At 42.3% G+C, this 21,728-nt stretch overlaps 1 protein-coding gene across 1 annotated transcript; it reads left to right on the forward strand.

Annotated features, from left to right (window-relative positions):
- Positions 1-310: 310 nt before the first annotated feature.
- On the forward strand, positions 311-10,277 carry LOC132889638 (C-C motif chemokine 3-like). The gene is made up of 3 exons (XM_060926344.1): positions 311-390; positions 7,438-7,549; positions 9,904-10,277. Exons 1-3 carry the CDS (start codon positions 330-332, stop codon positions 10,007-10,009), a joined length of 279 nt encoding a protein of 92 aa, XP_060782327.1. The 5' UTR covers positions 311-329; the 3' UTR covers positions 10,010-10,277.
- Positions 10,278-21,728: the final 11,451 nt, after the last annotated feature.

Raw genomic sequence — 21,728 nt, forward strand, 5'->3', positions numbered from 1 at the left:
TTGATTATAAACTTAATGATGCTCGTTATTCAAAGAAAACTAAAACTATTCTTATCCACGGTATGTGAGTTTGGCTATGAAGTGTTAAACGCTGCTCAGTTCTGTGTCAGTTAAGGTGAAAACAACAGCCGGGTTTCCAGTGGAAGAGGTGCTTTTTACCCCTCTGAGGACATTTCATTGCCAACAAACTGACACACACACACACACTGAAACCACATACTCCCACGCCTCTAATCAACTAATAAAACCACTGCCGAGGTGACATTTGGATTCATACGATTCTGTTCACATCGTGATCATCATCCTTATCATCATCACCATCAGCAGTCATGATCTTCCCTTTTCTCCTGCTGGGTCTTGCCTGCCTTCAGTCATTCACAATGGCCTTATGTAAGATAAAGTCCATCTTTTGAATTTATCTATTTTTACCTCCGCCAAGGAGGTTATGTTTTCGGTAGCATTGGTTTGTTTGTTTGTTGGTTTGTCTGTTAGCAACATTACGGAAAAAGTTATGAACGGATTGCTCTGAAATTTTTCCTAGAGGTGTGACTGGGCACAAGTAACAATCCATTAAATTTTGGCGGTGATCTGGATCACCTTCTGGATCCAGGATTTTTTTAAAGGATTCTTTATCATTGCGAGATGAGCTGCTTGGCGGAGGTCTGCGCTCTCCAAGTGCTTTTCTAGTTATTTGTATTATTGTCTGTATTTGCTGAATCAAACTTAAATTGGTGCATAATTACTCTGCACTTAATTGGGATTGTTGTGAATTTTGATTCCTAAAATTACCAGTTTGTTCTTCTGTGTCACAATAATGAAAGCAGAATTATATATATATATAAACCCCTAATCTTTCAGGTATGATGCTTATTTTTCTTGCTCAGTAATGTGTCTCTTGTTGAATTCTGTAAAAACATACCAGGTTGCTTAAAAGGCATAATGTTACCAATGAAAGTGTGTTTGTACATCTGTTCATTTAGTATTTCAGATCAAATCAAATGTTACTGATCTCACACACACACACACACACACACGGAAAACCATACACTCTACAAGAGAACTCACTTCCATTGAAATATAATATGATGCAAATATAAAAGATAGAAGGCTATAAATGTATTTATCAATTTCTCTATCATTAAACAAATGATTCACATTTTTTGCACGATTTTTAAAAAATGGCATACACCCAAAAATCTCATGTAGGTTTAAATATATTAAATTTAACTTTTTTGCTTAATAAGCTTAATATTCATTATTCTGATGAGTGTTGTTGTACCTGAGATCAGTCTTGATCTTGACTCATTTGAATTTTTTTTTTATTGGTGATGGCTGTCACCCCTCCTCCACACACTGGTCTTGACTTGGTCTCATCCTGCCTTGGTCTTGGTCTTCACCTGGTCTAAACCCCTCAAAGTCTTGGTTTTGTCTCTATCTCTATCCACTCCGGTATTGGTCATGACTTAGGCCCTGTCCACACGGCAACGGATTCAGGTGACTCCGATACAATTGCTTATCGTTTAGGCCTGGCGTCCACACGGCACCGGCATTTTGGGTGCCCAAAACGCAATCTTTTTGAGAACGGGTTCCAGAGTGGAAAGGTCTGGCAACGTTGCCGTTGTGAAGTCGTGTGGATGAGTAGAACGGATTTGTTTATGATGACGTCACAACCACATGACTGTGACTGCTTCACGCCGGGTAGAAGTGTAACGAATATCACCAGGAAAAAGCCTTACAGAGCACTAGTGAGAGTGAAACATGAGCTTGGATATTATTATTATTATTATTATTATTATTATGTTCAGTGTTAGTTCACAGTAGTAATGCAAGAAGCAGAATAGTGACAGTAATAGTGAAGCAAAAACATGCAATTGTACAAACACTGCAGCTCTACAGCAAAATATTCATTTATGAAATGGTCTGATTCTTAACACCAGTAGTGCCAATGATCTTCTCATTGCGATGCGATGCGAGTTGTCAACAAATCCTATAACTTGGTTCATGAAATGCGCTTACAAAATATTTTCACTGTGAATATTTATTGTGTAATGGTGCAAAGTGAGAGAGACAGAGAGAGAGAGAGAGAAAGAGAGAGAGAGAGAGACTCTGCCCTTAGGGCAGAGTCAATCCCGCCAGCAAAAATAGGGAAAAAAAGGAGCGATCTCACCTCTTCAGATGATGGTTTAAGTCCTACAATACATTCCTCAAAAAGGGCGTAGAAGAGCAAATTAATCCATTAACGTGTAGTATTCAATTTATTCCGGACCATTAAAGACGCCGCCTTCCGCGTAGAATCCTATGTCATCCTCGCCGCCATATTGGATAGGTCAAAGCGGAGAATAAAGATTCATGTGCTGCGTTTAACTGTACCAACAGGTTTACCGTCCAAATGAGATCACATGGGATTACCTTTCACAGGTGAGAAACAACAAATTAATCCATCAACGTGTAGTATTCAATTTATTCCGGACCATTAAAGATGCCGCCTTCTGCGTAGAATCATACGTCATCCTCGCCGCCATATTGGATAGGTCAAAGCGGAGAATAAAGATTAGCTGCGTTTAACTGTACCAACAGGTTTGCCATCCAAACGAGATCACATGGGATTACCTTTCACAGGTGAGACTGGAAAAATACTTTTCATTGTATTTGGTCATTATAATGTAATTTTACAAACAGATTTTCCTGACTTTGTGGCTAATATGAAGTCTCGCGCATAATAGTTTATGCGCATGCATCCTTACTTCTTCTATTGTTCTGGTGTCTCCGAAGGGACCGTCTTACAGCGCCCCTAGAGGTGTGGCATGTGTATTGCATCGTTTTCAGCAAGCGTTGCGTTGCCATATGGACCTGATATTTTACTGATCGTTGCCCATTTGGACGCGATATATTTTTAAATAACATCTCGTTGCCATTGTCGTGTGGATGTAGCCTTAGTCTGTGTTTAGGTTATTTTGACAACACTCCCTCCATCCCCCATCCCCCCTTTCCTTTGTTTTTATTAAAGTATGGAATAGTTGCATATTGACATCTACATTGTCCATATTGAGATAGACATATTTCAAATTACTATGTAAAGATAGTCAACAACCTTACTTAATTGACCACAGTATACATCTTATCTCATTATCTGTAGCCGCTTTATCCTGTTCTACAGGGTCGCAGGCAAGCTGGAGCCTATCCCAGCTGACTACGGGCGAAAGGCGGGGTACACCCTGGACAAGTCGCCAGGTCATCACAGGGCCGACACATAGACACAGACAACCATTCACACTCACATTCACACCTACGGTCAATTTAGAGTCACCAGTTAACCTAACCTGCATGTCTTTGGACTGTGGGGGAAACCGGAGCACCCGGAGGAAACCCACGCAGACACTGGGAGAACATGCAAACTCCACACAGAAAGGCCCTCGCCCGCCACGGGGCTCGAACCCGGACCCTCTTGCTGTGAGGCGACAGCACTAACCACTACACCACTGTGCTGCCCCACAAAATTATATGTATATAATTTTTTTTTTTTGGGGGGGTGCAGGAAGAGGGAAGCATGCAAGAAGAGGGAAGCATGAGTATACTCTCATCCTATCATCAATTATTTTTACCATCATTTTTACCTTTTAGTGTATATTTCACCTGGAAATGTTTATACAGTGTACATAATCAGTCTTTGAGGATCACTGATAAAGTAAAGTTTGTCTCTAAAAGGTGGATTAAAAGTTTATCACATGTATCCTTTACAGGTAAAATGTACATAGTAAAGGTACAAAATGTAGGGTACAAACAAAGATAAGTTAAGGTAACATAAGATGAGAAGATAAACAGATTTGCTTCTCAATAAAGGAAGTGTAAAAGAAGCACTGTTTTCTGAGACATAAAACATTTCAGCATTTCAATGGGTTTAGAAACATTCGGAAAGCAATGTTGGATCAATATGTGCAATTCCGTGTTACACATACAGAAGTTTATAATCAGAATTGAGGTTCACTTCAGAGACATCCTGTCATTCATTCCATGGATATGTTTAAAGAGACAGTACAGTGGTGCTTGAAAGTTTGTGGACCCTTTTCAAATATTTTGGAAATTGTTTGTTCACTGAGATATTGTTTAAAATGTTACTTTTCAAAGGGGATGTACTAATTTACGCTGAGCACTGTAAGTGCATTACAAAGGTGGTATTGCACATGTAAATAATGCACAGGTATTATTACCAGTATTACGCAGATAGTATTGCACAAGCAAGTAGGTATATTGTACAAGAGCCATTTTAACCCTGTGTAGCTAGCAGTCCGCTGTAAAGTACTGATGCTGATAGTCAGTGCGCACAGTATACGTTCAGAGGGGTTTCTATGGATGTAGAAGTGATCTGGACAGTATTGTTCATTATTATGAGGAGGCACTGGTTATAGACACACACAGTGGTGCTTGGAAGTTTGTGAACCCTTTCGAATTTTCTATATTTCTGCATAAATGTGACCTAAAGCATCATCAGATTTTCACACAAGTCCTAAAAGTAGATAAAGAGAACCCAGTTAAACAAATGAGACAAAAATATTATACTCGGTCATTTATTTATTGAGGAAAATGACCCAATATTACACATCTGTGAGTGGCAAAAGTATGTGAACCTTTGCTTTCAGTATCTAGTGTGACCCCCTTGTGCAGCAATAACTGCAACTAAACGTTTGCGGTAACTGTTGATCAGTCCTGCACACCGGCTTGGAGGAATTTTAGATTAGATTAGATAAGATTAGATTCGATAGAACTTTACTGATCCCTCTGGGAGGGTTCCCTCAGGGAAATTAAAATTCCAGCAGCATCAGTACAGGATAATAGAAAATAGAGAAAACTTCTAGATAAATTAAATTAAATTAAAATAAGTATTTACATATACAAATATAAAAAAGAATAAGATACCGTATGGGGTGGAAAAAGTCCAGCAGGAGAGGTATTGCACATTTATATTGCACATTGTCCAGTATTGCTTTTTGTCAGGCTAGGCTACTGCTCCTTCCCGTCCTCTGTCCTCCTGTTACCCCTCCTCCCCCCCCAGAGAGGAGTTGTACAGTCTGATGGCGTGAGGGACAAAAGAGTTTTTAAGTCTGTTAGTCCTGCACTTGGGAAGGAGCATTCTGTCACTGACCAGGCTCCTCTGGTTGCTGATGACAGTGTGCAGAGGGTGACTGGCATCATCCATGATGTTCAGTAGTTTATCCATAGTCCTCTTCTCTGCCACCGTCACCAGAGAGTCCAGCTTCATGCCGACCACAGAGCCGGCCCGCCTGATCAGTTTGTCCAGCCTGGATGTGTCCTTCTTGGATGTGCTGCCCCCCAGCATACCACGGTGTAAAACAGGACACTGGTGACCATGGACTGATAGAACGTCCACAGATGTTTCCTGCAGATGTTAAAGGACCGCAGCCTCCTCAGGAAATATAGCCTGCTCTGTCCCTTCCTGTACAAGTTTAGCCCATTCCTCTGTACAGAACAGCTTCAACTCTGGGATGTTAGTGGGTTTCCTCACATGAACTGCTCGCTTCAAGTCCTTCCACAACGTTTCGATTGGATTAAGGTCAGGACCTTGACTTGGCCATTCCAAAACGTTAACTTTATTCTTCTTTAGCCATTCTTTGGTCAAAAGACTTGTGTGCTTAGGGTCATTGTCTTGCTGCATGACCCACCTTCTCTTGAGATTCAGTTCATGGAAAGATGTCCTGACATTTTCCTTTAGAATTCACTGGTATAATTCAGAATTCATTGCTCCATCAATGATGGCAAGCCGTCCTGGCCTAGATGCAGCAAAACAGGCCCAAACCATGATACTACCACCACCATGTTTCACAGATGGGATAAGGTTCTTATGCTGGACTGCAGTGTTTTCCTTTCTCCAAATATAATGTTTTTCATTTAAACCAAAAAGTTCTATTTTGGTCTCATCCTTCCACAAAACATTTTTCCAATAGCCTTCTGGCTTGTCCACGTGATCTTTAGCAAACTGCAGATGAGCAGCAATATTTTTTTTGGAGAGCAGTGGCTTTCTCCTTGCAACCCTGCCATGCACACCATTGTTGTTCAGTGTTCTCCTGATGGTGGACTCATGAACATAAACATTAGCCAATGTGAGAGAGGCCTTTGGATGCTTAGAAGTTACCCTGGGGTCCTTTGTGACCTCGCCGAATATTACATAAATAAATAAATGACCAAGTATAATATTTGTGTCTCATTTGTTTAACTGGGTTTTCTTTATCTACTTTTAGGACTTGTGTGAAAATATGATCAGGTTTTAAAGTGTTCCGAAGGCTTTAAGCTACCACAAGCCTGTAATTTACTGTTAATTTCATATTATTATTACCCATCCATCCATCCATCCATCCATCCATTATCTTTCCTGCTTTTCCATTAGGGTTATGGGGGAAGCTGGAGCCCACTAATGGGTCGTAGCCCAGTGGTTGAGAAACACTGCTAAAAGTGACAATATTTTTTATGTTCAATTTGGGGGAAATGGTGTCAGCAGTGTATGGAATAAAACAAAAATGTTCATGTTCCTCAAACATCCCATTCTGTTTGCATCATTATGTTCATCATCATCATCATCATCATCGTCAGCAGTCATGGTCTGGTTCTGCTGGTTCTCACCTGCCTTCAGTCCGTCACATCGGCTGGAATTAAGATAAACTTTATTTTCAAATGAAATCTTTTTGATTTTATTATTATGATGATGATGAGGACAGTCTTCAGAGCAAGTTAGTTTCTGTCCTCACTTCCATTACAGCAGTTATAAACAGTCGTTCCCTCTCCATCTCTTTATTCTCTCTCTCGAAGTTAAAAATGCAGATTGTCATGTTACAGAGAAACTGCAAAAAAGCCTAAACTCCTCCATCCTGAAGATGTCAGAAAACTTCAAATTACAGCTTCACCTCTGACTGTAACAAAACACTGACACTGAATAAATGACTCCTTACAGAAAACTTCACCGTACAAACAATTACACAGATAATATTTACCTCAGGAGGAGCAGGAGGTTATGTTTTCACCTCTGTTTATTTGTTTGTGTTCCCAGTGTAACTCAATAAGTAGTGAATGGATTTGGATGAAATTTGTTGTACAGCTTTAGTATTATCCTCAGTTCAGGTGATCTGATTTTGATGTTATGTGGCTTGGTGGTGGTATGAACTCTACTGAGTGCCCTTCAAGTTTTAATCTGTTTATGTGGAGCTGCTGTACGAGTCCCTGTGAATGAGCTGTTACCATAGAAATGATAGCGGATGAGCACGAGGGCATGAATATAAACCTGTGATTTGTATCTGCACTACTGTCAGAACTGCTGTTATAGAGAATTAATCAACACCTTTTGACCAATCACAATCCAGAATTCAAATTCTAATATGTTTTTATTGAGTATTTAATCACAGAACTAAATGTATAAATGTTTTCACACAGATGAAATGAGACCAGAGAAATGCTGTTACAGTTACCAGAAGAGTCAAATCCCTGTAAAATTCATTACAGCGTATGAAGAAACAGAACTTCGGTGTGCACAGCCTGGAGTCATGTAAGCTTTCACCCCCTCATTTATTTAAATTATTTGTTTTCACTAATAATAAAAGGTTTGTATTTTCCTGTCTGTTATTGCTTTATGGTTCTGTGTAATATAATCTCACTTTAAATGATGTTGGAGGTTTGGGACGTGTGAGAGTGTTTGAGTTTCTGTGGGTGGTAAAAGAGAGCAACTGGACTTGCTTGAAGATTCTTGAAGACGTTTCACCTCTCATCCGAAAGGCTTCTTCAGTTCTGTCTGACTAGTAGGGAGTATCAGGTATTTATCCTCTCATGGATGAAAAGCTCATCTAAGGTGTCGTTGAGTCATCCTGTTGGTGTGGGTCAATGGGGGCTGGATGTGAACGGCCTCGAGAGTCGTTTGGGTGATCAATGGATTGCCCGTTAAGGTGATCAATGGAATGCTGATTCTCTCTGTCCTCTTGTGAATCACTGAAAACAGCTGGGTTTTGATGTGCATTCAGTTGTCTGGGAAGTGTGCCAAGGACTGCATTGTAGGTGGCTGATAAATGATGTCTTAGACTACATCCACACGACAATGGCAACGAGATGTTATTTAAAAATATATCGTGTCCAAATGGGCAACAATCAGTAAAATATCAGGTCCATATGGCAACGCAACGCTTGCTGAAAATGATGCAATACACATGCCACACCTCTAGGGGCGCTGTAAGACGGTCCCTTCGGAGACACCAGAACAATAGAAGAAGTATGGACGCATGCGCATAATGCGCGAGACTTCATATTAGCCACAAAGTCAGGAAAATCTGTTTGTAAAATTACATTATAATGACCAAATACAATGAAAAGTATTTTTCCAGTTTCACCTGTGAAAGGTAATCCCATGTGATCTCGTTTGGACGGCAAACCTGTTGGTACAGTTAAACACAGCTAATCTTTATTCTCCGCTTTGACCTCTCCAATATGGCGGCGAGGATGACGTATGATTCTACGCGGAAGGCGGCATCTTTAATGGTCCGGAATAAATTGAATACTACACGTTGATGGATTAATTTGTTTCTCACCTGTGAAAGGTAATCCCATGTGATCTCGTTTGGACGGTAAACCTGTTGGTACAGTTAAAGGCAGCACATGAATCTTTATTCTCCGCTTTGACCTATCCAATATGGCGGCGAGGATGACGTATGATTCTACGCGGAAGGCGGCGTCTTTAATGGTCCGGAATAAATTGGATTAATTTGCTCCTCTTCGCCCTTTTTGAGAAATGTATTGTCGGACTTAAATCAACATCTGAAGAGGTGAGATCGCTCCTTTTTTTCCCTATTTTTGCTGGCGGGATTGCACCATTACACAATAAATATTCACAGTGAAAATATTTTGTAAGCGCGTTTCATGAACCAAGTTATAGGATTTGTTGACAACTCGCATCGCAATGAGAAGATCATTGGCACTACTGGTGTTAAGAATCAGACCATTTCATAAATGAATATTTTGCTGTAGAGCTGCAGTGTTTGTACAATTGCATGTTTTTGCTTCACTATTACTGTCACTATTCTGCTTCTTGCATTACTACTGTGAACTTACACTGAACATAATAATAATAATAATAATAATAATAATATCCAAGCTCGTGTTTCACTCTCACTAGTGCTCTGTAAGGCTTTTTCCTGGTGATATTCGTTACACTTCTACCCGGCGTGAAGCACTCACAGTCATGTGGTTGTGACATCATCGTAAACAAATCCGTTCTACTCATCCAGACAACTTCACAATGGCAACGTTGCCAGATCTTTCCACTCTGGAACCCGTTCTCAAAAAGATTGCATTTTGGGCACCCAAAACGCCGGTGCCGTGTGGACGCCAGGCCTAAACAATAAGCAATTGTATCGGAGTCACCTGAATCCATTGCCGTGTGGACAGGGCCTTAGACCCCCACCTCTGTTCAGTGATGGCCGTTCCAAGTTGACAAAAATGGCTTCTTTAACTCCTAGCTCATACCAACGATCCTCTCTGGCTAAAATGCATACGTTGCAATCCTGAAATGAGTGTCCTTTGTTGTTAAGATGAAGGTAGACAGCAGAGTCCTGGCCTGAGGAACTGGCTCTCCTGTGTTGAGCCATACGCCTGTGGATCATACGCTCCACAGGCGTATGTATCAACACAGGAGAGCCAGTTAATACCTGATACTCCCTACTAGTCAGACAGAACTGAAGAAGCCTTTCGGATGAGAGGTGAAACGTCTTCAAGAATCTTCAAGCAAGTCCAGTTGCTCTCTTTTACCACCCACAGTTACTATGACCTGGATGACTGAGAATCTTCACAGACATGTTTGAGTTTCTGATGTTATTGCAGTTTAACACTGATGTAAATCTTCTCTCTCCTCTGCAGCTTTCTCCTAAAGAACGGCTATCAGATGTGTGCAAATCCTGAAGACGGGTGGGTGAAGAAGCACAAGAAAACAATCGACCAGCGCGAGTTTAAAAACCTGTCTTAAACTCAGCCGAGTGTTTAAATCCTCTCTCCGTTAATAAGTATTTTTTAATCATAGTTAAACTTTTGTTTGAATTAGTCCTGCACTGTTTAGCTGAATTACACTGGAGGCTATGAGGATGAATTAATTATATCTTTATACCTAAGAAAGGACATTAACTTGCATATTATGATGATGTTTCTATTTGTTTGATCACATTTTCACCTTTTAAAAGAAAACTTGTGAAACGTCGGCCACCTTCAAAGAGATTAAAATGTTCATGACATCTTTGGTTGCAACATTTGAAATAAAAAAATAAATAAAGTTTTTGGCTCTTGGATATTTTTCATTCTTTCCCCTTTGTTTCTCTCATGTATGAGCTCCTCCCTAACTGCCAAACTGTGTTTGATTTGTTGATGGCCACATGCAGACTGATACTTAAACTATCACTGTCAACAAAAAAGTGAATTACAGGGCTGAAAGTCTTTATTTTTCAGATTGTTCGAGTTCCTAGACGCGGTGTGATCCTTCGCATCGTCCTCGACTGGGCGGTCCTTAAACAGCCCAAACACGTCTGTGAAGATTCTCAGTCATCCAGGTCATGGTAAACTGTGGGTGGTAAAAGAGAGCAACTGGACTTGCTTGAAGATTGAAATATTTTGACAAAATTCAAAAGTTTAATGGTGGCACCAGGAGCTCAAAGTTATGGAAAAAGCTGATATTTTATGACAAAATTTTGATCACTTTTCATGAAACATTATGGCACCTTATAGAGTATCTTCAAGCAAGTCCAGTTGCTCTCTTTTACCACCCACAGCCCAAACACAGTTCACTGAACATTTGGGCTGGAAAACATTGTGGGTTTTCCAGCCCAAAATGTGTTCAAAACCCGCCAAAATGCACTTGATGCCTATCTTGTAAAGTAAAAATATGGAGCTAAAGACCAGTTTACTATTTGTAAATCGAACAACAATGCAAACAACTTCTAAATGGCAACATGAGCCCGTCAGTGCTGGAGGTGAAAAATCTGCTGTCTGGTACTCGGCTCCGTGTGGTTGAATCAGATTATAACTCTGCAATCATCTGCTGTGTTCTGAATCCTACATACACCAGTAGGTGGCGCACACGCATAATATTATGTAGGCTATGTTAGGCTACGATGCATATCTAACATTTGCATTAGGGTGCATGAGTTGCCCTAACTTTCATAAAATCTGATGCATTTTTGTTCGGGTGTTCCTTTTCACCAATAAAGACATCCTGTAAAATTTTTTGACCATATTCAGAAGTCTAATGGTGGCACCATGAGGTTCATTTTTTGCCAAAAACGCTTATTTTATGTTTTCGCGTAAGGTTTGCATCACAATGTTGGACTCCGTTTATTGATTTCTTGTGACCCAGAGATCATGTTAAGAACCTTTGCAAGGGATTGAGAAGCATTAATGTGATTCATAATACATTTGTATTGTTTAAAAGTAGTTGAACAATGATTCAATGAACAGCTAAAACTCAAACTGTGCTTGATAACCCAGATAGCAAAAATCAGTTGAATCAACATTGAAATAGCGTTTGGCAGAAAACATTGAAATAATATTGAAATGATATTGAAAGTGTCCCCTTGAATTTGGGTTGAATCAACGTTGAATTTTCAACCCTATCAGCATTGAATCAATAGTGATTCAACCATCATCTAAATAGAAATTTCTATTTAGATGATGGTTGAATCACTATTGATTCAATACTGATAGGGTTGAAAATTCAACGTTGATTCAACCCAAATTCAAGGGGACACTTTCAATATCATTTCAATGTTTTCTGCCAAACACTATTTCAATGTTGATTCAACTGATTTTTGCTATTTGGGAATTGCTCAAGGGCACCTCAGCCCAAGGCCGCCCCACGTCAACCTAACTGCACATCTTTGGACTGTGGAGGAAACCCACACAGACACGGGGAGAACGTGCAAACTCCACACAGAAAGGCCCTCGCCAGCCGCTGGGTTCGAACCTGGAACCTTCTTGCTGTGAGGCGACCGTGCTAACCACTACACCACCGTGAGAAATTGGGTTGATGTTGATGTTTCACCGTACACAATGATGGAAAGGCCTGTCTGTGGACATGAACCAGATATGATATGAACCAGAAAGGATTATACAGTCTTTACCTGGACAATAAAATATTGCCTAAATACAGTACTAGCAGTTAAACTTACTGTACAATTCAAATAACTGCCTGACGAACAAAATATTTGAATATTTGCTCCGGTTTCCCCCACAGTCCAAAGACATGCAGGTTAGGTTAACTGGTGACTCTAAATTGACCGTAGGTGTGAATGTGAGTGTGAATGGTTGTCTGTGTCTATGTGTCAGCCCTGTGATGACCTGGCGACTTGTCCGGGGTGTACCCCGCCTTTCGCCCGTGGTCAGCTGGGATGGGCTCCAGCTTGCCTGCGACCCTGTAGAAGGATAAAGCGGCTAGAGATAATGAGATGAGATGAGACTGTTTTATCCTACTCAGTATGGTGGTGAATCTGGAGCCTATGCCAGGGACACTGGGCGTGAGGTGGGATGGGGTTCTTGTCCATCAGAGTACCATGTGTACAAGCACATGTTCACTTAACCACTATTTTTAACCACACTACCACAAAGAGGAGAACTGGCCAGTGTTGTTGAAGCAAATTTCTTCAGTCGCAAGCACGGACAGTCTATGGTCGCAAGTCTCATCGTCAACAGAGCTCGAGCTCTTCTGAAAGTTCTTCTGAGAGACGGTTATTTGGATCATTCCAAATAGCGGCCGGTACGGTAGAATTTTCTGTTCGTTTTTTCCTTACATGTTGCACACACAAGATTTGCACATAACCATAAATAATAATCTATTCTTCATAGTTCCTTGTGCTCTATTAAAATTCTAAATTAAATAAATGAAATTCAATGAAATATAGGAAAGCCCCCTCCCACAAAATGGTCTCACCCAGAGTGCACCCCAGGCTCCCGTCCAGTGTATGATGACAACAAAATCAACATATATTCAACATTGATCAAATGTTTCCTTCAACCATTACCTTGATTCGAACACATTTTTTCAACTTTTTATTTTATCAGTGGTTGATTAATGGTTGATCCACCATCAGTGTTCAACTATAACTGTAAATCAACCATCTTGACCAAATATCAACATTGAAATAACATCATTTGCTATCTGGGTAATATATTTAGAATATGTACTAAAAATGTGTATCTAAGATATTTGGTATACTCTATTGAGGTATTTCACCCACGTGACCAAGTCATGTGATGCTGCCATTTTGGACGGCACGGCTCGAATCAGTTTGAATGCGAGGAAGGCGACAAACGAAAAACATAAAAGAAAAAGGAGCGAGATGCAGAAAACACCTTCACTATCCAGTGACATAGGGCATTTACAGGGTGAGCAGAGGGAGAGGTATTTGCAAAAATTGAGGTTAGCAGGCTTAGAGAACGACGTTTACCTGCTTCCACCAGGATTGTTCACTGACGTACGGAAGTACACGAAGCCCTCGTCTTTACCTGACTTCGGCCCACATGATCTGTATACCTATGTCATTAAAAACCCATCGCCATACACAGGTATTGATCTGAAAGCGTATAAGAGTTTGGATGCCTACAAATATTTTGTGTCAGGCTGGGTAACATGCCTACATCAGCAGGTTGTCCCTGGAGCTGGTGGTCGCCATCTTATTACAGCTAAGGTTTGTTCACATTTTCATTTACTTTTGGTCCTCAGGATAAACAAAATGTTATTAAATGTCATTGAAATAACTTCTTAGTCTGTTGAGACATGGCCCGTTATAAATTTGCTGTTACCAGGCAATGACCAAGAACTGTATTATTAGGGTCGGTGTAGTTGTAGCAGTGTATTAGCAACTAGCTGTTAGCACTAGCTAATGTCAACAACATCATAGCTGGTATGTTACTGTAGCAATGTTTACGTTCAGTCATTTGGATGACTGTTAAAACCTTTCAGTCTCAAGTTTTTCCTTTACTGGATTTACTAGTTTACTGAACTAGTGCGCTCGGGCAAGCTGGGAGCTAGCGCACGCTAGCCTGCCGGCGGCCGGCGCGCGCTAGCTCCCAGCTTGCCCGAACGCGCTAGTTCAGTAAACTAGTAAATCCAGTAAAGGAAAAACTTGAGACTGAAAGGTTTTAACAGTCATCCAAATGACTGAACGTAAACATTGCTACAGTAACATACCAGCTACCATTGTTGACATTAGCTAGCTTGACGTTCAAAATGGCGGACACCGGGGCGTCACGTGACCCTGTGACGTCAGGTGAAATACCTCAATAAGGTGCCATAATGTTTCATGAAAAGTGATCGAAATTGTGTCATAAAATAGCAGCTTTTTCCATAACTTTGAGCTCCTGGTGCCACCATTAAACTTTTGAATTTTGTCAAAATATTTCACCTAGTGTGTTTTCTTACCAAAAGGAACATAAAAACAAAAATGCATCATGATCAGAGGAACTTTTCACTTTTAGGGGGCAACTGATGCACCCTAATCTGCATTGCTGAGGTTCCCATCTCATCTCATTATCTCTAGCCGCTTTATCCTGTTCTACAGGGTCGCAGGCGAGCTGGAGCCTATCCCAGCTGACTACGGGCGAAAGGCGGGGTACACTCTGGACAAGTCGCCAGGTCATCACAGGGCTGACACATAGACACAGACAACCATTCACACCTACGGTCAATTTAGAGTCACCAGTTAACCTAACCTGCATGTCTTTGGACTGTGGGGGAAACCGGAGCACCCAGAGGAAACCCACGCGGACACGAGGAGAACATGCAAACTCCACACAGAAAGGCCCTCGCCGGCCACAGGGCTCGAACCCGGACCTTCTTGCTGTGAGGTGACAGCACTAACCACTACACCACCGTGCCACCCCATAGGCCTAATTATTATGCTTAATTTATTTTTGTCTCCATCCATGTATTTTCTTCATCTGTTATCCTGATTTTTGTGGATTTGTTAGAATGTACCTGTTTTATATACTTCAATAAAAAAAAAAAGTTAGGCTACGATGCATGGCTGAATGTAACATGAGAAGAGAAAATGGAGAATGGATTGCGTCATTCTTATTTACTAGTTTATGAGTTCAGTTTCTGCACTACATTACACACATTCAGATTAGTCTTACAGTTACATCGACAGTATTTTTGTTTAAATAATACTTAATGTTTATTGTTAATGATTAATTTAGGCCAGTGATCAAAACCCGCCGAACTAACGTCAAACCCGCCCAATTTTTGTCAACCAGCCCAAGCTATTTTTCGCCCGCAAAGAAGAATTCAAAACCACCCAATCTGGCAACACTGCAGGTGCATGAGCTCAGGTGCGCAGGACTGTCACCGTTCTGCGCAAGCGCAACACAATCGCACTAGAAAGCATGGTCAAGCTGCCAGTGTATCTGCAGTCTCTTTAGTTGCGAATTACACGTATTTCCTCTTGTGTTAATAATGCGCCATGTCAAAACAAGCAAAACTTTCCTCCTTCCTTGGACGTGAAGAGAGATAATTTTGTGGTTTTGAAGCTCAGTTTTAGTGCCGTTTCTAGAACACAACATCAAGAAAACATGGAAGAAACAGCAATAATGGAAGAGCCGGTTTCTAAGCTGCCTAAAACTAGCAATGGGAATTATTTTTTGTTACATAATGCACTCAGGCTGCCAGTCAGTGTGTGACATATCTTAGTCTGACTTTCAGAAGTCCAGGGTTTTTTTCTTTGCTCCACTTTCATCTCTAAAATTAGTAAATAGAAATATAATTATTGGCATCCTGCTGGGTAAAAAGGGAATAAAACAGTTTTGGGATAAGATCAGATATTCCTTTATTGATCCCCATAAGGGAAAATTCAGTGTTGCAGCAGTTCAATTACAGAGTCGAATATAGATAAATGTAGGCCAAGTTTAAAAAAAAAAGAATATAATATAATATAATAAAATATAATGGAATAAAGACAGGGTGGCACGGTGGTGTAGTGGTTAGCGCTGTCACCTCACAGCAAGAAGGTCCGGGTTCGAGCCCCATGGCCAGCGAGGGCCTTTCTGTGTGGAGTTTGCATGTTCTCCCCGTGTCCGCGTGGGTTTCCTCCAGGTGCTCCGGTTTCCCCCACAGTCCAAAGACATGCAGGTTAGGTTAACTGGTGACTCTAAATTGACCGTAGGTGTGAGTGTGAATGGTTGCCTGTGTCTATGTGTCAGCCCTGTGATGACCTGGCGACTTGTCCAGGGTGTACCCCGCCTTTCACCCATAGTCAGCTGGGATAGGCTCCAGCTTGCCTGCGACCCTGTAGAACAGGATAAAGCGGCTAGAGATAATGAGATGAGCTGAGATTTAGATCATGATTTTCCGAATGTGTTTTTATAAAGGAGCTATTTTGTAGGTGAGTTAAGAGAATCACTTTATTGAGTTCTACAGAGTGTTTGGTTTCCTCAATCTTCACTCGCTTCTGGATCATTTGCTGAACTTCTGCTCGTGTCGTTCCCAACTCAGTCTGAGAAAAATATACATAATGTATGAACTTTTTTATTTTTAAAGGTTCATATTTCAGGAATTAAATTAATTTGCGGCGGCACGGTGGTGTAGTGGTTAGCGCTGTCGCCTCACAGCAAGAAGGTCCGGGTTCGAGCCCCGTGGCCGGCGAGGGCCTTTCTGTGCGGAGTTTGCATGTTCTCCCCATGTCCGCGTGGGTTTCCTCCGGGTGCTCCGGTTTCCCCCACAGTCCAAAGACATGCAGGTTAGGTTAACTGGTGACTCTAAATTGACCGTAGGTGTGAATGTGAGTGTGAATGGTTGTCTGTGTCTATGTGTCAGCCCTGTGATGACCTGGCGACTTGTCCAGGGTGTACCCCGCCTTTCGCCCGTCGTCAGCTGGGTTAGCCTCCAGCTTGCCTGCAACCCTAGAGATAATGCCAGGGATAATGAGATGAGATGAATAAAGACAGAGCTAAATAAGGATAATTGCTCACAAACAACAAGAACTGGCAGTGGCACGACATGCACTCGTGGTGTAGAGCTGTATAAAGTGACACAGTGAAGTGAGGTAGCTGTAGGCCTGGTGGAACTGGAACAATAATAGTGCAACATGTGATACGGTACATGATAATAGTGCAGATAAAAGGGGATAGTTAGAAGGCAATAGAGAGAAAAAAGGACAATATAAATACATGCGTGTACTGTGTGTAATGTTCCACATGAGATCAGTACAGGACAGAGAGAGACTTTTTTTTCAATCATGATGTGTCCACCATATAGTCAGGCGGTATTTGTTTATATTATATTTGGAGACTACTTTGCAAAATTTGCCAAGTTTTGTTTTTGGTAATAATATACAAGTTCAGATATAAATTGATAAATCTGGACTTGTGATGTTTGCAGGCTGCTGTTTCACAGTTAATTACGCAGGGGAACTTTACACATAAAAAGAGCCCTGAAACCGCATATAGGAAATTGATATAAAAGTATTACATCATTAATATGCAATTATTATATCCATAATAGGTGTTATTTGTGGCACACAACCTTTTTACTCAGGTCAAAAGCATGGTTCATACATTAGATACCCATTTAACCCTAAAAGGACCTAAACTACTGAGTGGGATCAGTTGGAACCTGCGCTGGTGGTGCTGCTCAGTCTGTTCAACCGACATAACTTTTTGCTTTTAGGAGTTTGATACTCTATAGATTCTTTATCTAAAAGTATGTTTGTTTCAAGATTGATGAAAAAAAAAGTGTTGAACAAGGTGACTGATTTTCTGCTGGGGTCCCATAACTCTGTGAGATTTGTTGCAAAAATATTTCAGCAACTTAGTCGCTTCTTTGTGTGTCTATCTTTGCCTATTTGTATGTTTGCATGCTTGTCTCAGATGTCTGCCATAATTTAGAATATAACTCTCTTACAAATTGTAGATAACTAGTTACTGAAATGTCTGATGCTTATCTGTCCGTGCACTCTCCATACACAACCACATACCACAACAGATTCCTCATAAACATGTGGACACATTTGAAGGTGTAACAATTCAAAAGCACCTATTTGAAGGTGTAACAATTCAAAAGCACCTATCATAAACATGTGCACACATTTGAAGGTGTAACAATTAACAACACTAAACCTACCCTTAAAACAGTACAATGCGGAGTACCACAGGGATCAATTTTAGGACTTTCACTATTTCTAATTTACATCAATGACCTTGCACAAGCTTCCACAATCATCATCTTTATCTTATTTGCAGATGACTCCAATCTTTTTCCTTTCACACTCAAATTTTAATACTCTAATAAAACTAGCTAATCAAGAATTAGAAAAAGTTATCTGGTTCGAGGCTAACAAATTATGTCAATGCCAAAAAAACATACTGTGGCAGCGGGGGTCAAGTGCCGGTCTATGACCGGAGGGCGGAGTCAGGGAAGGTAAGTGGCAGAATCACTACACCTGATGTCAATTAACCTGTGTTTGTGTGTCTTCCCAGTGACCGCGCCCTATATAAAGAGAGAGAGAGCAGAGGAAGTGAGCTCTCTCCTGAACCAGACGACTTGTGTGTGTGTGTGTGTGTGTGTGTGTGTGTGTGTGTGTGTGTGTGTATGACTGGGAGAGTAATTTGTGTCTGAAAAGAACAAATAAACTAAGTTATTGTTAGATTTAAAGCCATGATTCAAGTTAGTTTTATAGCGACACATGATTTAGGATTGTTAGACTTTATGATTTTAATATTTTAGAGCTTTTAAGATTCTTTATTATTTTAGACTAACCTGACCTTCCTCTTTGCTAGACATAAACATGCTGTCTTGTTTAAAATTGTTGTGAAAATATCTCGCACACTTTGACGTGCATAAATGCTGAAATTGCTGAATCGCTGATATGAATATTATTTTGCTTATGATTGAAGGTTTCGTTCACACACACATAAGGTTTTATTCCTTTGTAAGGATAAATAATTGTAAGTATTTATTCTTGACCAAGAAGGCAGTAATTCTTAATAGTTATTCTTAATATTGTTCTGTTCTGTTCTATTTTATTATTTCAGTTAGAAGGCATTGAATTCTGTATAACTTGTAAGTTACTGTGTGACCTTCAGTCCAAGCTAGACACATTGCTTGAGACGTGTTTTGGAACATTCTATCAGAACATAAGGTTGTGCGTAAATGCTGATATCTGTTAGAACATCTGAAATGTATACAGGATATATTTTCACTTACACACATACATATTAATGGAATTAAGGAATTCCATTGGAATTGAGATGTGATTTGCTGACTTAGCACAAGATATCCACACACTCACATACACACACACACAACACATACATATTCGACAGACACAATACATAACACAGCTGCCGTTTAGAGAGATTATAATTTGTTATAAAAGGTTGTTTGTAATATTTCATCTTTGGTGAAAAGGACTGTGAATAAAATGGCGGTGAAGCCAATCTCTGGTTTCTGGTCCATTGTTTTCCATGGGGTTTTTTCACCCCAGAATTCTGCAGGTGGCACGAGGGCACTGGTCTCAAGAAGTTGACCGTTCCAGCTGGGGGAAACCCTTTCAGTTATGGAACTTTATTCTGGCCTGCCGTCTTTCTGTGCTCCTCCCCCTCCTACGAACTGCCACAGTGGTACCGAAACCCGGGGCGGAGCACAGGAAAGGAACAGCCCCATGGAGTCCTCCCCCTTCACAGACATGGTCCACGCCCTAGCAGATCCAGCACCAGGCGCTAGTCACCCTCCAGAAGGAGCAAGAGCGCCGGTTCGAGGCCCTGGTGCTGGCGCAGCAGGAAGATCGACAGGCATTCTGCGCCGCAGCTGGCCACACTACAGCTCCCCGCCGACCGCCGGCTGGCCTACGTGGACCTTCGCCGGGCCATCCTCCAGCAGGTGGGGTGCACTCCTGAACAACAGTGACAGCGCTTCCGCGCTCTGCGTCTGGAGGAAGTCGGCCGGCCGTTCGCGTTTGGCCAGCAGCTCCAGGATGCCTGCTGGAGGTGGTTGAGGGCCAACAACCGCGACACCGAGGGAATCCTCGATCAGGTGGTGCTGGAGCAGTTCATCGGCTGCCTGCCAGAGGGAACCGCGGAGTGGGTCCAGTGCCACCGCCCGGCGTCGCTGGATCAGGCCATCGAGTTAGCGGAGGACCATTTGGTGGCTGTTCCGATGGCAGGACAGCAGACATCCTCTCCTCTCCTCTCCTCTCCTCTCTCTCTCTCTCTCTCTCTCCCCCTCTCTCCTCCTGTGTCTCGTCCTAGCCCTGTTCCCCCACTGCGGAGGCGGGGGCTGGCCCCACCCCAGCCAGCTCGTCGCACCCGCAGTGCCCTCCCGTTTTTCCCTTCTGTGTCTGTCTTTTCCCCCCCCTCAGGTGAGTGAGCCCCAGGGCGCCGGTGCAGAGAGGAAGCCCGGGCCGGTTTGCTGGCGCTGCGGGGAGCCGGGCCACCTCCAACAGCAGTGTTCGGCAATGGAAGTGGGCGCGGTGGTTCGGATCCCCGACGCGCCAGGAGCTGCCCTCGATCGGGCCGGAGCGTATCGCATACCGGTGAGTATCCAAGGGGACACATATCAGGCGTTGGTGGATTCTGGTTGTAATCAGACCTCAATTCACCAAAGCCTGGTGCAAGACGAGGCATTGGGGGGAGCACAGGGGGTGAAGGTGTTGTGTGTGCATGGGGATGTTCACAGCTACCCTTTGGTGTCTGTCCACATTTTTTCCGAGAGGAAAAATTTAGAGTAAAGGCAGCGGATAATCCTCACCTCACCCACTCGATAATTTTGGGGACTGATTGGCCAGGATTTGGGGAGTTGATGAGTCATTTAGTGAAGAGTGGGTCCTGCCGTAGTTTAGCAGGGAGAGGTCCCAGTGTCGCTTTGGTGGGAGCAGCTGTCACAGAGCTGTCTACGTCATCTCCGTGTCCAAGTGAGGAGCCGCAGGCTCCTTCTCCCTCTCGCGGGGAATCCCTCGCGGATTTCCCGTTACAGCAGTCGCGAGACGAGACTCTGCGGCATGCGTTTGACCAAGTGAGAGTAATCAATGGTCAAACGCTCATGCCGAACGCCACCCCATCCTTCCCCTATTTTTCTATTATGAGAGATAGATTATACTAAGTGACGCAGGACACTCAGACAAAAGAGCAAATCACACAGCTTTTGATTCCAAAAAGCCACCGGGAATTGGTATTCCAGGCAGCTCACTTTAATCCCATGGCTGGACACTTAGGGCAGGATAAGACACTAGCCCGAATAATGGCCCGGTTCTATTGGCCAGGGATTCGCGGCGATCTCCGTAGGTGGTATATGGCGTGCTGCGAATGGCAGTTAGTAAATCCAGTAAATCCAAAAGCGCCTTTGCGCCCTCTTCCATTAATCGAGACCCCGTTCGAAAGAATTGGGATGGATCTCGTCGGGCCATTACATCAGTCAACACGAGGGTACTGCTTTATATTAGTTCTGGTGGACTATGCAATGCGATACCCGGAAGCAGTGCCTCTCCGCAATATCTCAGCACGCAGTATTGCGGAGACACTCTTCCGTGTCATCTCCCGAGTTGGAATCCCGAAAGAGATTCTGACTGAGCAAAGCACCTCGTTTATGTCACGGACACTGAACGAACTCATCTCATCTCATCTCATTATCTCTAGCCGCTTTATCCTGTTCTACAGGGTCACAGGCAAGCTGGAGCCTATCCCAGCTGACTACGGGCGAAAGGCGGGGTACACCC

The sequence above is a fragment of the Neoarius graeffei genome, chromosome 1 (assembly GCF_027579695.1).
Source record: "Neoarius graeffei isolate fNeoGra1 chromosome 1, fNeoGra1.pri, whole genome shotgun sequence".
NCBI lineage: Eukaryota > Metazoa > Chordata > Actinopteri > Siluriformes > Ariidae > Neoarius > Neoarius graeffei.

What these genes read in the sequence shown, in the direction of transcription:
- LOC132889638 (XM_060926344.1), top strand. Translation starts at nt 330, where the DNA reads ATGATCTTCCCTTTTCTCCTGCTGGGTCTTGCCTGCCTTCAGTCATTC. An exon ending in GTCATTCACAATGGCCTTAT is followed by an intron (nt 391 to 7,437) that starts GTAAGATAAAGT and finishes GTTTTCACACAG; the next exon opens with ATGAAATGAGACCAGAGAAA. An exon ending in TGTGCACAGCCTGGAGTCAT is followed by an intron (nt 7,550 to 9,903) that starts GTAAGCTTTCAC and finishes TCTCCTCTGCAG; the next exon opens with CTTTCTCCTAAAGAACGGCT.